We start from the raw sequence: 20,768 nt of genomic DNA on the forward strand, positions 1-20,768 counted from the left end.
CTTTGTGCGAATTTAGCGGGGGGTTTCTTGGCGCTGCACCCCGCTATCAAACGGGATTCTTTTTTCTGGTCCCGGCGAAGAATACCTAGCCGAGACCACACTTATCTTCATTTCTAAATAATGTCCCGATCTCTCAATCTCCCCCCCCTCCCCCACAAACCCTAAATTACTTGTTAGGGGTCCTCGAGACCCCTCACCCCACCTCATAAGCACAGGGCACCCCTAGCCCCGATTCTCCAGTATAAGCAACCTGGCAACCTTGACACTGCCAGCTGGGTGGCACTGCCCAGGTGGCGTGAGTGCCAGGGTACCACCCTGCCCAGAGCCTGACCACCCAGGGTGACTGATGGCCTGGGAGACTCTCTCTCTCCTCTCCTCTCTCCCACCCCCCCCACTCCAGGTGCTATTGTGCATCATCCACATTTGTGTGGACAGTGCTAAACGGTGCCACGGTGAGGTCTCCAAGGCGTGGGTGTTCAATCACAGGCCTTGGGAGACTGAGGCTAACTGCTCACTTAAATATGCAAATCTGGATCCGGTCCAGTGACGGCGAGTTCCACATCGCGGCATCTTGCAAGGCACCCCGAGCATCTTAAATCTCGTGAGAGGCTTCTTGCGAGATTTAATGACCTCATCGCATCCAGAATCGGGCGAACGAAGCCATACGATCATGCCTGTTAAGTTGTGTGGGGGGAGGGGGGGGGGGGGGATGTCATGAGACCAGCTCTGTGCTGTGAGGTAAGAAAGTTGTAACAGCCATCCAGTCAAGCTGGAAAAAGCCTGTATTCAGAAAGCAGTTTGTTTCCGAACCTTCTTGGATTTCTAAAGCCAACGGCAAGTGTTTGAGGGTTTTCCTGGGTTTACCTTTATTAAAGAGACAACAGTTTTTGCCTTGCACGTGGAGAGGAGAGGCTGTGTGTTGCTCTCGCTCACCCCAAATGTTGACTGCCTACTGTTTCAGAGTCTGCAGAATAGTCTCGAGACCCTGATGAGTCTACAATCGGAGACCTAGACTGAAAGAATTTAACTGGAAGATGGCCATCTGAAACAGACTTTGATCCTTTTACTTTTAGTATTTGTTTTTAAACACCCCTCTGTTTGTGTGTCTTGTGAGTGCGTATAGAGGACCGGGCGAGTTAAAGAGGGGAGGGGGTTAGAAACAAGTTAATGGTGTTTAAATTTACAAACCTGGTGACCAACGATTTCGGATATATTTTTAAAAATGAGAGTTAATTGCAATTACGTTGCGACGCCGGGTCAAGTGGGGCTGGAATGTACTGCGCACTAGCCCAGGGTGTGGGAACAGGCCGTTACACTCAGTATAACGTAAATGCAGACTACTTTCCCTTCCATGTAACTCCCCTGCACAGGTGGAAATTCTTTTAAATGGCCCATGAACAAATTGACATTTAACAGTCTTTAAAGGGACATTTTGATATGCTGTAACCTTTCCCCAATTATCAGCTGCTCTTAAATGACAACTAGAAAACATAGTCGAACTGTTGGTGTGCGCCCGGGAAAGGAGTCTGCTGGGCTCTCTGGTTCACTTAAAGGCCCATAGGGATCACAAACTGTAAACTGGAGGATAGTCATTCCACAGGAGGTAATTATTTGAGTTTGGCTAAGTTAAATAACACTACATTAAAGGCCTTTCAATGAGTGGGACCTGAAATAGGACTACCTCAACTGTGTAGTTACAATTTTAACTTTATGGCAATATCATTACCACAGTCCGTTTACACAAAATATGTCATTTTACAACAAATTGTATTGTCATCTAGGCACAGTGTGGGGGAGGGAAGCAAGAAAAATCCCTCATCACAAGCCAACATTGCAGGATCCAAAGCTGGAAAGGTGAAGACTTTACCTGTAAACATGTTCTAGCTGTGGGAAAATGGAGAAGTCAGCACTCAAGAAAATGGTACACGTGAGTAAATGTATTTTGTTTGAGAATAGTACCAAGTTACGTTGCTGAATCATACCTCTGTGTTGTTAGTCCATTCAAACCACAGGCCATATTGATCATCGAACTGCCTTGTGTTGAGCGACAGAAGATACAAATGGACGGTTTTACAAATGGGTCCCAGAAGCCTCACACATTCTACATAGTCCAGGTCTTGTTCTTCTGTAACAACAGTTGATCGCATTATCACAAGCTTCCCCACCTCTCTAATGTACCATTACAAATTAATCTTACAATTAATTTGGAAAAGGTGGTTTACCTGCATCTGAAGTGTGTAGGTGAAAGGTAATGGCGTCCCAGCAAACCTCACCAGATGCAGTCACTATGTGCTCACGGTCTGGGTTATCCACTTTCCCCAATCCAAGGCTGCAGACCATACGGTGCACTTCTCCAGAAAGGCAGGTGCTTATTGGCTCGAATGTTGCCATTTAAAGCAAAATTAATATTTTTAACAGCCTAAAAAAAAAAATTAGGTCAACTTAAGTTTAAACAGTAGAGGGATCTGGGTGTCCTGGTACATGAACCACAAGTTAGTATGCAAGTACAGCACATGGTTAGGAAGGCAAATGGAATGTGGGTGTTTATTGCAAGGGTCATTAGTTTGTGGCATTCTCTTCCACAGAGAGCAGTGGAGGCTGGGCCATGGAATATTTGAGGTGGCGTTAGATTCTTGATTGACAAGGGAGTTATAGAGGGTAGACAGGAAAGTGGAGTTGAGGCCACAATCAGATCAAATGGTGGAGCAGACTGGAGGCCGAAGACCTAATTCAGCTCCTACGTTGTATGTATGTTTATTTATTTATTTAAAAAGGGTTAATGCTCCAGAGCTTTACAGCACAGAAGCAGGCCGTTCATGTCAAAAGATCTAACTGGTTGAAGTCATAAATATGGTGAGTCATTACTTCAACCGACAGATCAGTTGGACTGAATGGCCAGCTTCTATGCTGCAAGTTCTATTTAACTGAATTGACCTACTCAGTGTTATCTCGCTGTTTCTGCAACAGTTCAACGTGGTTCATCCCCAGTTTTTCAGAGCGGTGGACAGTAAATACCAGTCTTGCCAGTGATGCCCACAACCAATGAATTAAAGTTAGAGAAACAATCCATGGGCAGCATCAAGGTGAGGCTGGCATGTCACAGGCTCCAATGCAACAGTTACTTTTCGCTTCGCTCCTGGAGGTGCTGATTGAGGTTTATGGAGCTCTGACAACCTCTCTCTGGTACTTTATCCAAAAAGTTCTACTGTCAGCGACCAGTGTGACTCCCGAGGATGGGCAGATGATATAATGGTCCATTAATGGAAAGGGATTAGGAACAGCACCTTCCCTTTACTAGTTCCGGATCACAAGCTCAATCAATGACAAACAGGAATTGAACACAAGAGCTTCCCTATTAAGTCTGTTATTATCTACACCACAGAGTACATGTGCATTAATGTTTCTTTATTCCATTTTGCTTCATGGTTACCTTAGCAGCACCAATTATTTCTCAATCAGTTCTCACAGGAGAAACACTTGCATTTATATTGCACTTTTCCATGCCTCCGAAAATGTCAAAATGCTACTTTTAAATTGGAGTCACTATTTTAAAGTGAGAAAAAGAATTACAAATTTGCACACAAAAAAAATTATGCAGTTTATTTCATAATGCCCCCAAGAAGCACTGTGGAAAGTTTTATCGTACTAAAGCTCTAAGTTGTTGTTGATAAATGTTGGCTCGTGCAACAGGAACAATTCCTCTACTATCGTTCAAAATATTACCGTGGCTTATTTTATGATCAGCTGAAAGAGCAATCAAAGTTTCAATTTAACCCCATCTGCAACAGCAGCTCCAATAGTGCAACACTTCCTTGGTAGTGCACAGGAGTGTCAGCCTAGATCTTTGCACTCAAGGTTTAGAGCGGGACTTGAACTCAACCTTCCATTTGCTGCTTGCTCCTGCTGATGGTTGCAAACGCCTGGAGGCTGCTGTTGCTGATTACTTTCTTTTCTGCAGCTGGAAAGAACAATTTTTTCTGTAGCTGGAAAGAAGGACAATTCTTTCTAAGATTCCTGGATCACTGGGCTCAGTGGGACGTACGGGTCCAGACTGCAATCCAGCTTGAAGCAAGACTACAGGGCTTAGGGCACGAAATTCATCCAAATGGGCCACCTGATGACACTGTTGAAGAACTGCTTTTGCAGATTGCTGATGCTTTTGTTGTTGGTGTGGTGGGTGCTGCATGTAACTGGCACATCACCACAGGCTAAACACGCTGGAAGTCAAGGATGTTTAACTGCACCTTGAGCACCGGTGGAATCTGTGGGTGCAAGGATTTGGTTCTGGTGAGATGGTGCCATGTAGGAGGGCCCGTGCGGGAGGGACTGCACAGCTGCGGCTCCTGGATGGAGAATGGCACTGATACATGGCCATAGAACACATTGATGGACATCAGGACCCGGACCTTCCCGTTGCTTGCCATTTTAACACCCTGTTCCCATGCCCACATGTCTGTCCTTGGCCTGCTGCAATGTTCCAGTGAAGCTCAAAGCAAACTGGAGGAACAACATCTCATCTTCCGGTTAGGCCTTCCGGTCTCAACATCGAATTCAACAACTTCAGATGATTAGCTCTACCTCACCTTGACCCATTTGTTTTCATCCCACTTCATTTTAACTGTCTTTTATCATTTCTCTCTCTTGTCTTTCTTTATATATATTTACCCCGCCCCCATCTTATCCACTTTTCCTTACCCTTTCCTCCCCTCCCCCCACATCTACATCTGATGTTAGTTTCTCCGCAGTCTGGCCTTTCAAACCTGCTGTTCTCTCTGGGGACTGCCACTAGCACTCTTTCCCCTTGCTTTCTGTGGCTATTAGCACCCGGTTTCCCTGGGTTTCTGTGGCTATGACTCATCTTTCATTCTCACTCCACAGTATAAATATTTCCCACTTTCTCTGTCTTTAGCTTTGACATACGGTCATCTGGACTCGAAACGTTAGCTCTTTCCTCTCCGTACAGATGCTGCCAGACCTGCTGAGATTTTCCAGCATTTTCTCTTTGGATATTGATGGACAGACCATTTCTACAACAAAGTTCTGGACATGATAACACACTCTCAGGCTTACCCTCCGGTTCTGTTGAGGAACCAATGAGGGGTGATACGGTGTGTTTTTTGTGTGAAAATGAGCTAATGTAGCTTTGTATTGGCACCAATATGGAATGGTGATGTTTCCTTGTTGCTTAATCGTTAGTGTGATATGTGCAATGTTACGTTGTTGATTTTTCAAATCTTCATTGCTGTTCACCGTTTAATAAACAAAATATTCTCAGAAGTGAGAACTCCACACTGAAACACATCTGATACAGTTGGTAGCAATGAGGAGTACGTGCTTTCTTCCACTCGTTTGCACTTCACACGTGACAGCTAACATACTTCAGAAATGCCTCCTACGGACTAGAGCCTGCAACTCGACAGTGACAACTGAATGCTAAATGTTGACATGCAATTTACAATGTTGATACAAACTAGTGCCAATTTGTAGGCAGGGAGTCCACATTCTGAATTCTCCCGGTGTACCCAAACAGGCGCCGGAATGTGGCGACTAGAGAATTTTCACAGTAACTTCATTGCAGTGTGAATGTAAGCCTACTTGTGACAATAAAGATTATTATTTTACAAAGCCTTTATGAAAAAGAAAAGCTGCAGGCCTGCCACTTATATGATTTTAAATTTATATTATAACACACATTCAAATGCAAACAGTACAAAATAATTTATTCACACACCGTAAGTGTGTAAACTGAGCTGGCACAAGGAATTCTGAAGCAAATCCTTTCCGGTGCAGCAAATAAATACCGGATAGATGCTGGGAATTGAAAACACTTCAGTGTCAGGGGGTATCTGTGGAGAGGGCAGCACGGTAGCATAGTGGTTAGCACGATGGCTTCACAGCACCAGGGTCCCAGGTTTGATTCCCACTTGGGTCACTGTCTGGGTGGAGTCTGCACATTCTTCCCGTGTCTGCGTGGGTTTCCTCCGGGTGCTCCGGTTTCCTCCCATAGTCCAAAGATGTGCAGGTTAGGTGGATTGGCCATGACAAATTGCCCTTGGGTTAGATGGGGTTGTTGGATTACAGGGATAGGGTGGAGGTGTGGGCTTAAGTGGGGTCCTCTTTCCAAGAGTCGGTGCAGACTCAATGGGCCGAATGGCCTCCTTCTGCATTGTAAATTCTATGAAATAGCAAACGATTCAGGTATCAACATGCTGAGGAAGAGCAAATAACCGCAACGACCACAACGTTCTTCCGCAGATGCATCCTAACCTACTTACAACATTTTAGTTGCAACAATAAAGATGTGTCAGAAACTGATTTTCCACTGTCATTGGGGCTAGGTGGATTGGCCATTAAAATTGCCCTTAAGTGTCCAAAAAGGTTGGGTGGCGTTACTGGGATAGAGTGCAGATGTGGGCTTAAATGGGGTGCTCTTTCCAAGGGCCAGTGCAGACTCGATGGGCCGAATGGCCTCCTTCTGCACTGTAAATTCTATAATCATATTACAGTAAGAAGTCTAACACCACCAGGTTAAAGTCCAACAGTTTGGTTTCGAATCACTAGCTTTCGGAGCACAGCTCCTTCCTCAGGTGAATCATAGAATTTATAGTGCAGAAGGAGGCCATTCGGCCCATCAAGTCTGCACCGGCTCTTGGAAAGAGCACCCTACCCAAGGTCAACACCTCCACCCTATCCAGGTGGGTTCCAGGAACATATATATTGACAAAGTCTAAAACACCTGGTTGTCACCCACACGACACTGGTCTTCTAAGACTTCTTATTGTGCTCACCCCAGTCCAACACCGGCATCTCCCCATCATAATCATATTAGGCACAGGTTGCCTGAGTCAGTGAAAGATTGGACTGCAAATTTCAACTATGTTTCTCTCCACAGACACTGCCAGACCTGGCACAGGTTGCCTGAGTCAGTGAAAGATTGGACTGCAAATTTCAACTATGTTTCTCTCCACAGACACTGCCAGACCTGCTGAGTTCTCCCAGCACTTGTTCCTCTCTCCCCCCCAAAAAACACCAAGTCGGCAGTACTTTGCTTCAACTGGGACCAGGAAGCTGCCGCCCTATTCCTCCAAGTCTCAACTTACCCACAGCAACACAGCGCTTCTGTGCTGCAACTGCTGACGTCACAAGCACGCTATTGGGCGTGTCGGCGATTGTAACGAATTGCCGTCGGAGTTCCATTCCTGGCGCATGCGCCCTTTGATTGACGGGCGGGGGCCGGGGTCGGCGCCGGCGCGCGCAGGTTCACCACGTGACAGGAGCCGGACGGAGCAGAGCGGGCGACAATCACCCGCCTCCTCTCACGACACTGAACTCTATTCTCCTCGCGCTTAACCAATGGCAGCGGCAGGCATTGCTAATAATAACATGGACAGAATAAGGCCGGAATCAAACACACAAGAAATAAATGAATGGGTGAGGCGAGGTCACGTGACATCATTTCCCGCCCGTTCTGAATGGCCGGCACGCGGGCCTCATTCAAATCAGTAACGGTCCGGCCGGCGGGCGGGAGGCCAGTGAGGAGGAAACCGGCGCGGAGACGAGATGGACGACGACGATGATGAAGTGCTCCGAAGTGCGGGAGAGGAAGGATATGAGTCCATGGAGATGGACGAGATGAAGGCGCACGTGCCGCTGGGCCGGATGGGCTTGCCGATCCGCAAGAAGATAACCCGCTCGGCCATGGAATCGCAGGATGCGCGGAGAGGAGGCTCCACCCGGACTCGCAGGTCCAGCGTGTTCGAGGAGAACGCGGTACGGGGAGGGATGGGAGGGCAAACACCTTGCCAACTATGCTGGCCCCCATTCCGGGAGGTGCCGGCCATCTGAGCTCCAACCGCCCCACTCCCACCATGCTGCCATTGGCTGCCCTGCGTGTCCATCACCACAGCCCCGCCCCTCTTATTGGCTGATCATGATCACAGCCCGGCCCTTCGATCCTCATTGGCCGCCCAGTATGTCCATCATCACAGCCCCGCCCCCTCATTCCTCATTGGCCACCCATTAGCACAGCCCCATCCCACGATCCCCTCATTAGCTGGCCACATGCCCACCTTCAGCGTCCTGCTCCACTATCCCCTCTCATTGGCTGCCCATTATCACAGCCCCGCCCCCACAAGCCAACTCCAAACACAGATTTGTTACAACACAGGAGACCATTTGGCCCATTGTGTCTGCACAGGCCCTCCAAATGGGCATCATGACTCAGTTCCATACCCCTCACACAATCCTTCCCGGTTTATAAATTCATAATGTGGAGAAGCTGCCGTTGGACTGGAGTGGGCACAGTAAGAAGTCTTACAACACCAGGTTAAAATCCAACAGCCGAAGAGAAAATGCTGGAAAATCCCAGCAGGTCTGGCAGCATCTGTAGGGAGAGAAACAAGCTAACGTTTTGAGTCCAGGTGACCCTTTGTCAAAGCTAACAGACAGAGAAAGTGGGAAATATTTATACTGTGGAGTGAGAATGAAAGACGAGTCATAGCCACAGAAACCCAGGGTAACGGGGTGCTAATGGCCACAGAAACCAAGGAGAAAGAGTGCTAATGGCAGTCCCCAGAGAGAACAAAAGGTGTGAAAGGCCAAGCAGCAGAGAAACTGACATCAGAGGGAAAACTGACAGATGTAGATTAGGGGAAGGGGGAAGCAAAGGGGTAAAAGGGTAAGGAAAGGTGGATAAGATGGGGGGGGGGGGGGTAAATATATATAAAGAAAGACAAGAACAAAATAAATGATAAAAGACAGTTAAAATTAAATGGGATGAAAACAAATGGGTTGAGGTGGGATAGAGCTAATCATTTGAAGCTCTTGAATTCGATGTTGAAACCGGAAGGCTGTAGCGTGCCTAACCGGAAGATGAGATGTTGTTCCTCCAGTTTGCGTTGAGCTTCACTGGAACATTGCAGCAGGCCAAGGACAGACATGTGGGCATGGGAGCAGGGTCTTGTGTTAAAATGGCAAGCAACGGGAAGGTCAGGGTCATGAATGCGCACAGACCGAAGGTGCTCAGCAAAGCAATCACCCAGTCTACGTTTGGTCTCTCCGATTATAGAGGTCGGGCACACTACAGCCATCCGGTGTCAACATCAAATTCAACAACTTCAGATGATTAGCTGTACCCCACCTTGACCCATTTATTTTCATCCCATTTCATTTTAACTGCCTTTTACCATTTCTTTCATTCTTGTCTTTCTTTATAAATGGGTTGCCATGTTTGCACATATTCCTGGAGGTATCAGCACATAACCCTTTGCTTCAACTGCTGACTGCACCCACCCTGGCGTAAAGAGTCATCCAGACTCAAAATGTTAGCTCCCTTTTCTCTCCGCAGATGCTGTCAGACCTGCTGAGATTGTCCAGTAGTGTCTGTTTTTGTTGTTGTATTGTCACTGGACTATTAATCCAAAGACCTGGTAATTCTCCGGGGACCTAGGTTCAAATCCCACCATGGCAGATGGTGAAATTTAAATTCAATAAAAATGTGGAATTAAAAGTCTAATGGTGACCAATGAACCATTGTCGTTTAAATGTCCTTTGGGGAAGGAAATCCCCCATGTTTCCCTGCTCTGGGCTACATGTGACTCCAGAGCCACAGCAATATTGGTGATTCTTAACTGTCCTCTGAAATGTGCTTGCAAGCCACTCAGTATTACGGCAATTAAGAATGGGCATCAAATGCTGGCCCAGCCAGCAAAGCCCACATCCTATAAACACATTTTTAAAAAGCCCACACCTTTGCTGCCCACTCACCTAACATATCTATATTGGTAGAAGAAGGAGTAGGAGTGGGCCACATATATCATTGAGCCTGCTCCACTTCAGTGCGATTATGCTTGATCTGGGCTCCAACTCCATTCTCCTGCCCGCTCTCCATATCCCTTAATTCTCTGAGTGAGAAAAAATTCTGTCAATCCCAGTCTTAACTGTATTCAAGGATGGAGCACCCACAACCCTCTGGTATAGAGAATTCCAAAGATTCACAACCCCTTGAGTTCAGTGAAGTAATTTCTCCTCCTAAATGATCGGCCCCCTTATCGTGAGACTGTTTCCCTGTGTTCGAGATTCCCCCAACTAACGGAAACAATCTCTTAGCATCTATACTGTCAAGCCCCTTCAGAATTTTTAGGTTTCAACGAGATCACCTTTCATTCTTCTAAACTTGAGAGAATATAGGTGCAGTTTACTCAGTCTGATCATAGGACAACCCCAGGAACCAATTTAGTTAACTTTTGCTGTACTGCCTCTAATGCAATTAAATGTGGAGACCAAACCTGCACACAGTAGTCTAGATGTAGTCTCACTAAAACCCTATCCAACTGGAACAAGCCTTCTTTATTATTGTACTCCAATCTCCTTCAATAAAGACCAATGTGCTATTTGCCTTCCTGCACCTTTCTGTATCTGCATTCCTTGCAATACAATCCCGAACTAGATCCCAACATTTGCCAGGATACCGGACAGAAACTCCAATATTTAATTTAATTTGTAAGATTGAAGAAAGGATAGGTCGCTCCATGAGTGACTCCACGTACAAATAGGGATATGGTATATTGAAACAAACTGCACTATTAACACAGTATTATAGTCTTTTTAAAAATATTTTTATTGAAAACGTTTTCATTTCGACAAAATATTTTACAGAACAGAATTTACAGTGCAGAAGGAGGCCATTCGGCCCATCGAGTCTGCACCGGCTCTTGGAAAGAGCACCCTACCCAAGGTCAACATCGCCACCCTATCCCCATAACCCAGTAACCCCACCCAACACTAAGGGCAATTTTTGGACACTAAGGGCAATTTATCATGGCCAATCCACCTAACCTGCACATCTTTGGACTGTGGGAGGAAACCGGAGCACCCGGAGGAAACCCACGCACACACGGGGAGGATGTGCAGACTCCGCACAGACAGTGACCCAAGCTGGAATCGAACCTGGGACCCTGGAGCTGTGAAGCAATTGTGCTATCCACAAGGCTACCGTGCTGCCCTTAGTATAACAGTATGATATAAAACGGATGCGTCAGGTTACAAAATAAAAAGAACACAGTCAACAGTTAAGAACACATCCAAACTTAACCCCCCAACAATAAACTAATCCCCCCCTTAACAACTGACAGTGACTAACTCCTTAAAAAAGGAAATGAATAGCTGCTATCTCGGGTAGAACCACTCTACCGACCCCCTAATGGTGTATTTGATCTTCTCCAAGTACAATTTCCATGAGGTCACCCAACCAGGCCGAGGCACTGGGCGGAGTAGGAGACCTCCACCCAAGCAGAACTCTCCACCGGGCTATTAACGAGGCAAAAGTGAGGACATCCACCTTGGCCCTCGTCTGTAGCACCGGCGAGTCCAAAGATAAAATCCTCTTCAGCAAGAAGCTCATGGAGTCCCAGGGCGTGGGAATTTTACCGACAGCTCAGCAAACCTGGGAAGCCATCCCTCCACGAACAAGTCCCTGAACCTTACCAGACCCTTCCCTTCCCATGACCTAAATGTTGAGTCAAACCTTGACGGCACAAAGAGATGATTGCCAGACGTAGGGGCCAACAACAACATGGAGCTAACTTTAAATGTCTGAATTGCTTCCGCATCCACAGGGTGGACACCACCCCCGGATTCAAAGAGAATCTCACAGGAGAGAACGAAAGGAGGCAGTTATTAAGGCAGCCAAACTAGAAACCCTGCACGAACCCACCTTCATTTGGCCCCATGTGGAACTCAGATAACTAAGCCATCTCAGCCGCTCATTAATAAAATTACGAATTGGGTACAGCTAAACCACCTGACTGTCTATCCCTCTGGGGAAACGCCCTACGGATCACTGGGGTCTTGCCCACCCAAATAAAACAGCACACCAATTTGTTAACGTTGGCTGGCTAGTGATCGAGCAGGTTTCAATGGACCTGGGAGGTGTGAATGGTGGGGGGAGGGTATTGATATTGGGTGAGGTGTTTGCAAAAGGAAGTAGATGGGGGGGGATTCTGGGAGTGGGAAGGGGTTCGACTAACAAAAAGATGGGGCGGGCTTGGCTGGATGGCAGGGCCCGGGAGAATGGTGATGGTGGATATGGGGGGGGGGGGGGGGGGGGGAATGAGAGACCCACAGGTCAGTATGGTGACGTGATGGGGTTAGGGAACCGGTGAAGAGAGTGAGGGTTTTTCGCACTTGGAAGAGTTTAAAAGCTGATGTGGCGATGCTGCAGGAGACCTTTGAGGGTAAAAGATCAGGTGAGGCTTAGGAACGGGTGGTTGAGTCAGGTGTTTCATTTGGGGTTTGATTGTAGGGCTCGGGGGATGGTGATCTTGGTCAGCAAGAGGGTGAGGTTTCAGAAGGAGAAGGGGGCGGCTGACCAGGGGGGCAAGTACGTGATCGTGAGGGGTGCGTTGGAGGGAAAGTTGCCAAGCAGATATGGCCCCAATTGCGACAATGTGGGCTTCATGAAGAGAGCGTTGGGTGCTATCCTGGATCTAGATATCCATGAGCTGACAGTACGTTGGGGGGGGGGGGGGGGAACAGAGTGCTGGATCCAAGGGTCGATGTAAACACTGCGCCACAATGACACCCTTGGGGGGGAGAGAGGGATTAAGGATCTGTTTCTGGGAGGGCAACTTGCGTGTTTGGAAGAGTTGGGTGAGAAGTTTGGAATGGCGTGGGTGAAGGTTTCAGGTATGTGCAGGTGCGGGACTTTGCAAGGAAGGTCTTCCCAATAGCGTCTGCCTCCCTGTTGCTGGGGGCTGTGCTGTTGGGGGGGGGTGGTTCGTCTCACAAATGTACAGGAGGATTTTGGAGAAGGACGGGGTGTCCATGGGTGGGAATTAAGGCAAAGTGGGAGGAAGAGCTGGGATGGTGCGGTAGGAGGGTCTGTGGCGCGAGGTGCTGTGGAGGGTAAATGCGAGGTAAATGCCTCGATTTTGTGCGCGAGGCTGTGGCGCACCTAGTGTACAAGGCTAGGATGAGGCGGCTATTTGAAGGGGTGGAGGATGTCTGTGAGTGGGGCTCTGCGAAGCATGTGCATATGTTCTGGTTGAAATTGGAAAGGTTTTGGAGGACGATTTGCAGCACCATTTCGAGGGTTCTGCTTGTGGACGTGGAACCTGGTGCCCCAGAAGCCATATTCGGGGTGCCGGACCGGCTGGAGCTGTAGGCGAGTGCGGGGGGCAGACTTTTTAGCCTTCGCCTCGCTGATTGCTCGCAGGCGGGTCTTGTTGGGTGGAAGTCAGCTTCTCCACCCTGTGCCTCAGCGTGGCGGGGGGACCTGCTGGAGTTTCTGACCCTGGAAAAGGCGAAACTTGCTCTAAGGTGGGTGAGTGATGGGTTCTACAATTGTTAGGATTTGTTTATCATGCACTTTCGGGAGTTGGTTACCCCAAGGGGGTTGATGGACTGGGGGCTTTGTGGGGTTGTTGTGAATTGTAAAACTACTGTAAATTTGTGGAATAAAAGTATTTTTTTTTTTATAATTATGAAAATCACCCCCCTGAACCTACCATCGAAACCCGAATGAAGTCTCTGGCAAGTCTGGTCCCTTACCCACAAATGAGTCTCTTGAAAAAACACCACATCAGCACTCAAACTTCTCAAGGTGAGCAAATAACCTCAACCTTTTCACTGGACCATCCAACCTCCTTACATTACATTCTAGGCGACTGTCTGAATTGGGGGCCTCCCACACTGCAACGCCCTCCCCAGCCCCCCTTGACCCGGAGTCAGCTATTTCCACCAAAAGGGAATAACCAACATCTACTTAGAGTATAAGCACAAGGCCTAACCAAGATGGCCACCAAAACCACCAGCAAGACAAAACAGAGAAATCTGTAGTCACTGGCAGCAAACTAATACTGCCCCCCACCCTTCTTCCCCGCAGCGCCTCCTGCCCTCCAACAATATCACATCCAAATGTACATACCAATAACATCAAAGCAAACAAACCCCCTTTCTACTAACCCTAACCCCAAACAAATTGAAAACTCTGAACTCATTATCCAAAACCAAACTAGTATAATGAGCTGCAACTACGCCCACCATTTCACTCCCGTTAGCTCACTACCTCTGGCTAGCTGGGCGGTCCCACCATGGGGGAAAAAAAATATGGCTCAGACCAAAGCAGAAATTGGAACAAAACCCCATCAAACATCATGGGCGGAATTCCCCCCCCCCACGCCGGGTGGGAGAATTGCCCGGACACCGCACGAGTCCCGCCACGCCGTCCCGATGCCCGCACAAAATTCTCCCCCCCCCCCCCCCAAACCGGCGCGGCGCGAATCACGGCTGGCCGCTGGGAGAATCGCCGCTTGCCGTTGGTAATGGGCGAGCGGCGATTCCGCGGCGCCGCTCCTAGCCCCCCCGGGGGTGGGAGAATAGGGGGCTGGGAACGGCCTCCGACGCCGGAGTGAAACACTCCGGTTTTCACTCCGGCGTCGGGACTTAGTCTCCCGATGGGAGAATTGCGCCCCATATTCCAACAGGGAGTTATATATTCCCATAACAACCATGGTACAGAGAATAACATCCCCGTAACATTAAACCTCCCGAAAACACAATCAACTCGAACCAAGCCTGTGTTTTTTTACAAAGGCATCTGCATCCTCTAGCACATCGAAAAAATAGTCTTTCGGCTCAAGTCACTCAGAGACCATGCCGGGTACACCATCTCAAACCGAACTGCACTCTTATATAGGGCAGCTTTGACCTTGTTAAATACCGCCCGCTTCTTTGCCAGCTCCGCTCGAAATCTAGGTAAAGCCTAATGGTGTGGCGTTCCCATTTATAGTCCCGATGCTCCGTGCCCATTTCAGGGCCCGATCCTTCTGGAAGCTGTGGAACCCTACAGTGGTGGTCCATTGGGACAGGGCTTCTGCCAGAATGTCCGATGGGCTCGATCCAGCTCAGGATCTTCTCATCTTCTTAAACATCTTCGAAATGTATCCTGTGGGAGTTGGACCTTCCATACCATCTGGCAACTCCATGATTCTGACATTCTGCCTCCCAAGTGGTTCTCCAGATCATCCACCTTAGTCCTCAGTGCCATCAAGGTGATTTCAGCCTCCAACGAGACAATTTGTTCACTGTATTTCGAAAGAACTGTCTCCTCGTCCTTAATCATCGCGCCATGCGCTTTTACCTGTTCTTGATCTCCTCTAGCTTCACTGAATGGAAGCCAAGGCATCCTCTATCGATTTACCAAGTTCCCCGGAAACTAACCCTCCATTGCTTCTCAAGTTCCACCACCAAGATGCCAGCAAGCAAGTGGCCGGAGTCACAGGAACAGCCTCTGCCATTTTCTCCACCAAGGAGCCTCGGGAAACCTCCGAATCTGTCGACGAATTTCTATCTGCGATTTTCTTTGTCCTGGTCCTTCTTGGGATTTACCTTATGTGGGTACTTTATGCCATCAATCGGATGGATTTTACGCAAAACTTATCCCCAGAAACTGGGTAAAAAGGGCCAAAGGTAAAGTACCCTAGTGGGAGCCACCTTGGGTCCAACTTCTCCCTACATGCTACCACCAAAAGTCCCCCATTAACACAGTATTAAACTTTCCACCTAGCTTGGTTTCATCTGCAAGCTTAGATACATTACTCTCTGTCTCTTCATCCATGTCATGAATATAAGTTGTAAATAGCTTAGACCCCAGCATTGATCCAGGCGGCATTCCACTATTCACTGTCTGCCAATGTGAAAAAGCCCAGTTTATGCCTACTCTCTTTTTTTCATCCATTAACCAGTCCTCTATCCATGCTAATATATTACCCCAATTTCATGAGCCCTGATTATACCTATTAACCTTGAGTGTGGTACCTTATGAAATGCCAGATATACTACATCTATTGATTTCCCTTTATCTACCCTATTAGTTACATCCTCATAAGACTCTTAATACAATTGTCAAAGAGGATTGCCCTTCAACATGGTTTTACTGACTTGTTCTAATCAAACTTTGCTTTTCTAAGAGCAGTTAAGAATTCCGTCACAATAGATTCCAGCATTTCCCACGACTGATAATCAGCGAAGTGGCCTCCTTTCTTGTAAAGCGATGTAACATTTTCCAACTTCAAATCTAATGGGACTGTTCCCAAATCTAAGGAATTTTGGAAAATCATTGCTCACATTTCCTCTATCCCTGCAACTTCACTTCCCTGCACCAATCGGCAAATAAATGGATTCTTCATTACCCATCTAGGTATTTTAATCTGTTGGTCGCGTTGCTTATTGAAAGTATTTGTAAGACATAAACAAAAGCCATCGATTCTCCAAGCTGGGAAACACACCACTGGTTTATAGTAACTAGCAGATTTCCATTTCTATTTTAGTTCCAAAATTCCACAAAGATAGCTCGAGCCCAAGACTTCTGAACTCCCACACAACAAAATGAGTCTCTATATTGTAGATTGTTCGTTTTTTCGGGGAGTGAGGATTGCTAGTCTCCTGCCAGCTCTGGTGGAAGATCAAAAGAATCTACTGCAGAATTTCAGAACTTTCCTGTTTTTACAAAAATGGCCAAGAAGAAGGTGTACTATGAATTTTTAAAAGTCCATCCCCATAGACTTTCCCTTAATTACTACACTTTGACCTCCAAGTCAAACTTGTAATAGTTCTGGTAAAATTGCTTACAGCTGTCAGAAATGTAAAAACCTATCATTTTGTTTCCTGCTAGAAATAAGCATGACCATAAATCAGTGCTGAACAGGTTACTTATGACTTCATCTGATCCTAATTGTTAATTTTATTTCTGATTAAAGTTTCATGAGATCCTAAAGGAAAGGCTACATGATACCATCCTTCAGGTTGTGCACGTGGATAAGAGTGAACTGGAAGAAGATGATGATGATGTTTTTGAAGAACCTTTAACTTGGAAACCTAGTCTGGTGAAACAAAAAATGGCTAATACTTATAAATTAGTCCCAGATAAAGAATTTAACTTCACTGCAGTGAGAAAAAGAGTAGATGCGCTTTTAGAGGTGATGTATAATGCAGCACAGTTTTAAAAATAAATGTGATTTTTTTGTTATTCCTTCAATGGATGTGGATGTCATAGCCAGCTCTGTCCTTGAGAAGCTGGTGGTAAGTCAGTATGGTTTAGTGGTCACAGACGGTCTTGGTCTTGGATTTAGCGTTTTCGGCATCCATGGAGGGCAGCCAGGAAAAATGGGAACACTCAAAACATGTAACAGCTGTAAACGGCCAATTGAATATAGTAATTTACATTGTTGGATGCATCTAATTACAACGTAATTGCCAATAGAAAAGAGCAGTAGAATTCAATCCATGACAGTCTGCTGAGCTGAAACTATTAGTGGAAGCATATTAAACCCATTCAATGGATTTCTCATTGAACCCACCCCACGCTGCCGGGAAACCAGCGGATGGGGGATGCGCTGCGAGCGGGAAAAGAGAATCCCAACGCCGGAGAATTCTGGGCTTAATTTCTACTTGCTGGAAAATAAAGTTGTTTAGGATTGATGAAATACAAAATTAAGTTTTTCTTTTCTTTAAGATTAAACTAAGAGATAAGGATTTTGAAACTCACAATATGAAGACTCTAACTCTTTCCCTTTCCGATGACATAAGAACAATAGCAAAAGAATTGGCACCTGATAGGTTTAAATTAATTGCTCGTGTTTTCTGTGGAGAGTTGAAAAATCAAGGCATAGTGGTAAGTAAAACATTTCAAGTTGGCAATACTTTTAAAAAAATCATGGTGTATATAATGCATATGAGAAGCCAATGATGCATTTTTATGATTTTTTCTTTTATCACATGGTGGTTTGTCTATATTGTGAGTGTCATTCAACTGCACCCTTAAATACTAAAGACCATTGTTTCTTCAATTTGCAAATAAATGGTTTATTCCCCTGTCCTTGCTAAGCTAGATTGCCTCCCAGTCCCAAATTATTTTCTATGTAAAATTCTCTTCACTTTTAGAATTACTTCATATCTCTATCACTATCCAATCATATAATCCCCAAACTCTGCTTCTATGACCTCCTTGTAAATTCCCTTTCACCACTCCATTATAGCCATGATGTGAAGATGCCAGCGTTGGACTATCATCAGGTGATGAAGGTACAGCGTTTCAAAAGCTAGTGATTCCAAATAGACCTGTTGGACTTTAACCTGGTGTTGTAAGACTTCTTACTGTGACCACTCCATTTGTCAGCAACTTTCAGCTGATTGTATGCTCTGAAATTTTTGCCGAGAGCCTTCTGCAAACCTTGCCCCTTGCTTTTAAGATTCCTTCTAGAATCTACTTTTTCTGAGCCAAGGTTCCCCCTGTAGAAATTCTTCTTTGTCACTCTCAATGTTATTTATTGGCCAATTACACCTCTTTGAAACCAATTGGCACATTTTTCTACTCTAAAGACATCGGGGGCGATTCTCCGAACCCCGCGCCGGGCCGGAGAACTGCTGCAATCGCCCCCCGGCGCCGGCACGCGATTCTCCAAGGTACGGAGAATTTGCGCCGCTGCGCGGGCTGCTGGAATTGGCGGGGCTGCCGATTCTCCGAGCGGCCACCCTGATACGACAGAGTCCCGCCGGCGCCGTTCACCCCTGGTCGCTGCTGGCGGGAACTCTGCAGGAACGCTCGGGAGGCGGCCTATGGGTGGGGGGGGGGGGCTCCGATGGAGTCTGGCCCACGATCGGGGCCCACCGATCTGCGGACCGGCCGCGCGGCCGGCTCCTGAACACCGGCCCCATGTTTGGTCGGGGCCGACGTGCCGAAGAAGTCGCATGCACAGGCTGGCACGGCCCAACTGCGCATGTGCGGGTTGGCGCGGCGCCCATTTGGCGCCGTGTAAGGAGGCTGGAACGGCATGAACCGCCCCAGCGCCGTGCTGGCCAGAATAGGTCGGGCCCTGGCCCTATTCGCGCCGTCGTGAAACGCGACGGCGCGAACACTTGGCCTCCATATCGGAGAATCGCCCCCATCAAGTGGCCAAAAATGGTGCTATATAAATACATGCCTTTTTGTGTAAATGCAAGTTGTTAAGAACTCTACTTACAATAATTAATTAGCTGATCTATATAATAGTTTTTAAGTTTGAAGTGAGACTCCCTTTTTAATAATAGTTGTAAAAGCTAAGTAGATTTATGAATAAATTTACTTCCAAACCAACTTGATTTATGGTACAATCTTAGCAATATAATTGTTATGAATTAAGAATGAATAGTTGAGTGTTTTTGACACGTTAGTATGTCAATCTAAACAGATTTTACTTTAATTGTGTAGCTTGCCAGCAGATACCTCTGGGATCCGGAACATGACAGTTGGTGTGAAAGTCTGTTTCAAACCAATTCATTTTTTGTAGTGGGAACTGTGTATGCTGTGTATTATGAGTAGCAGTACTGTAATCAAATCTTTACCATTTATTTTTAAATGTAAAAGAACTGTTTAAAAAGATGCATTGTATGTCGCTATGGAAACTAAATGTAAAATTGACCATACTTGGGGGATATCCAAAGATGATTGTTTAAACTTGATGCAAAATCTCTCCTGTACCTTTGAAAAGATTTTTCTGATATTGAGACTTAGCCATTTTCTGCTCTAGTAACTATTTTGTAGTGGAAATAAACTTTATACAAAATAAAATTTGTAATCATTAGTAGCTTGGAATTGCATCATTTTATGAAAATGCGAACTCACCTACAATAAACAAACGTTTCTTTTCAACACAAGGCACCAATAAATAATATTATCTAGGCTGCTGGTTCCTGAATGTTTTTTGTGAGGGCCATGAAGAATCCAGCACGAGTTAAAGGATAGAAAGAAATAACATTTATTTACAATAACATATATATACTACAGCAGCAACTCCCTTGCTGCTCACTCCTCTCTAGTTGGTTCCAAACTGGCCAGCTTTATTTATGCAGGGAATCTGCTAATGATTTCTCCGCCCCCCTCAATGGGGAAGCTCATACTCCCAAAGGATTGTGGGATTGCCATTAGTCCCCAGCCTGTGGTAAGCAGGCAGGTTATAACACTTGCAGTTTACATTCTTTCGCAGATTAACTCCAAACAACTTTTCTCTGGGATACATTTCGAGTATTGGTGGAAGATACTTGTTCCTGTTTTCAATGGTCTGCCCTATTTAAAGAATAGAACAACATTGAACGTGGCCACTCAGCCATTGAGTCTGTGAGTTCTTTCAAGAAGAAATCCCGCTAGTCTCAATCCCCCACCCTTTCCCTATATCCCTGCAATGTTTTTCTTCAACTATTTATCCAATTCCCTTTAGAAGGCTACTATTGAATTTGTCATCATCGAGTGTCCCTCAATTTGAGGATGATGTTTATAGAGTCACAAATTTCTATCATGGGTTTTCAAGTGACTGAACAGTTTCTTTCTCAATCCGTAGATCTTTGGACACATGCGGCAGGGCATCCCATGAGGTAGTGGGTTCTGGAGTGAAGGATTTGCTTTCTTTTCTTTCCTTCTCTGCCTTTCTGCCTCATTATGGTGTTGTGACTTCAAGGAGATCCCCTCTTGTCAATGAAGCCACCCCACCCCTCTGAGAAATCCTTGGGCGGGAAAAGAGAATCCTAATGGCCAGAGAATTCCAACCTTGATTCTCTCCTTAGCTGCTACTCCCTTTTCTGTTCTGTTTTGCCGACCAACCTTTGACTCCACTTGACCTGGGACAAATCCATTCTGACCCCATTGAAATTTGTTGCCCCGTTAATCTTACTCTGGATTGTTCCTTGTCCTTTTGAAAAATGAAATGAAAATCGTTTATTGTCACGAGTAGGCTTCA

At 46.3% G+C, this 20,768-nt stretch overlaps 2 protein-coding genes across 2 annotated transcripts in view; one reads left to right on the forward strand and one right to left on the reverse strand.

The window, feature by feature from the left end:
• LOC140427639 (endoplasmic reticulum membrane-associated RNA degradation protein-like) overlaps nt 1-7,203 on the reverse strand; it is a 52,803-nt gene extending 45,600 nt beyond the window's left edge. Inside the window, exons 1-3 of the mRNA XM_072513076.1 lie at nt 7,101-7,203; nt 2,223-2,419; nt 1,983-2,125 (exon numbers count right to left, since the gene is read on the reverse strand). Coding sequence (XP_072369177.1) covers nt 1,983-2,125; nt 2,223-2,391 — 312 coding nt within the window. The 5' untranslated portion in view covers nt 2,392-2,419; nt 7,101-7,203. The remainder of the gene's footprint in view (nt 1-1,982; nt 2,126-2,222; nt 2,420-7,100) is intronic.
• A 73-nt stretch (nt 7,204-7,276) lies between these two features.
• LOC140427641 (dynein light chain Tctex-type protein 2-like) lies at nt 7,277-19,622 on the forward strand. The gene is made up of 4 exons (XM_072513091.1): nt 7,277-7,770; nt 16,758-16,976; nt 17,513-17,671; nt 19,247-19,622. The coding sequence occupies exons 1-4, from the start codon at nt 7,561-7,563 to the stop codon at nt 19,355-19,357; spliced, it is 699 nt and encodes a 232-aa protein (XP_072369192.1). The 5' UTR covers nt 7,277-7,560; the 3' UTR covers nt 19,358-19,622.
• The last annotated feature ends 1,146 nt before the right edge of the window (nt 19,623-20,768 follow it).

Source organism: Scyliorhinus torazame, chromosome 1, assembly GCF_047496885.1.
Source record: "Scyliorhinus torazame isolate Kashiwa2021f chromosome 1, sScyTor2.1, whole genome shotgun sequence".
Classification (NCBI taxonomy): domain Eukaryota; kingdom Metazoa; phylum Chordata; class Chondrichthyes; order Carcharhiniformes; family Scyliorhinidae; genus Scyliorhinus; species Scyliorhinus torazame.

Bases quoted from the DNA above. Each gene is read 5' to 3' on its own strand.
- LOC140427641 (XM_072513091.1), top strand. From the start codon at position 7,561: ATGGACGACGACGATGATGAAGTGCTCCGAAGTGCGGGAGAGGAAGGA. The intron at 7,771-16,757 runs GTACGGGGAGGG...TTCTGATTAAAG, and splicing joins GCGTGTTCGAGGAGAACGCG to TTTCATGAGATCCTAAAGGA. The intron at 16,977-17,512 runs GTGATGTATAAT...CTTTTCTTTAAG, and splicing joins GAGTAGATGCGCTTTTAGAG to ATTAAACTAAGAGATAAGGA.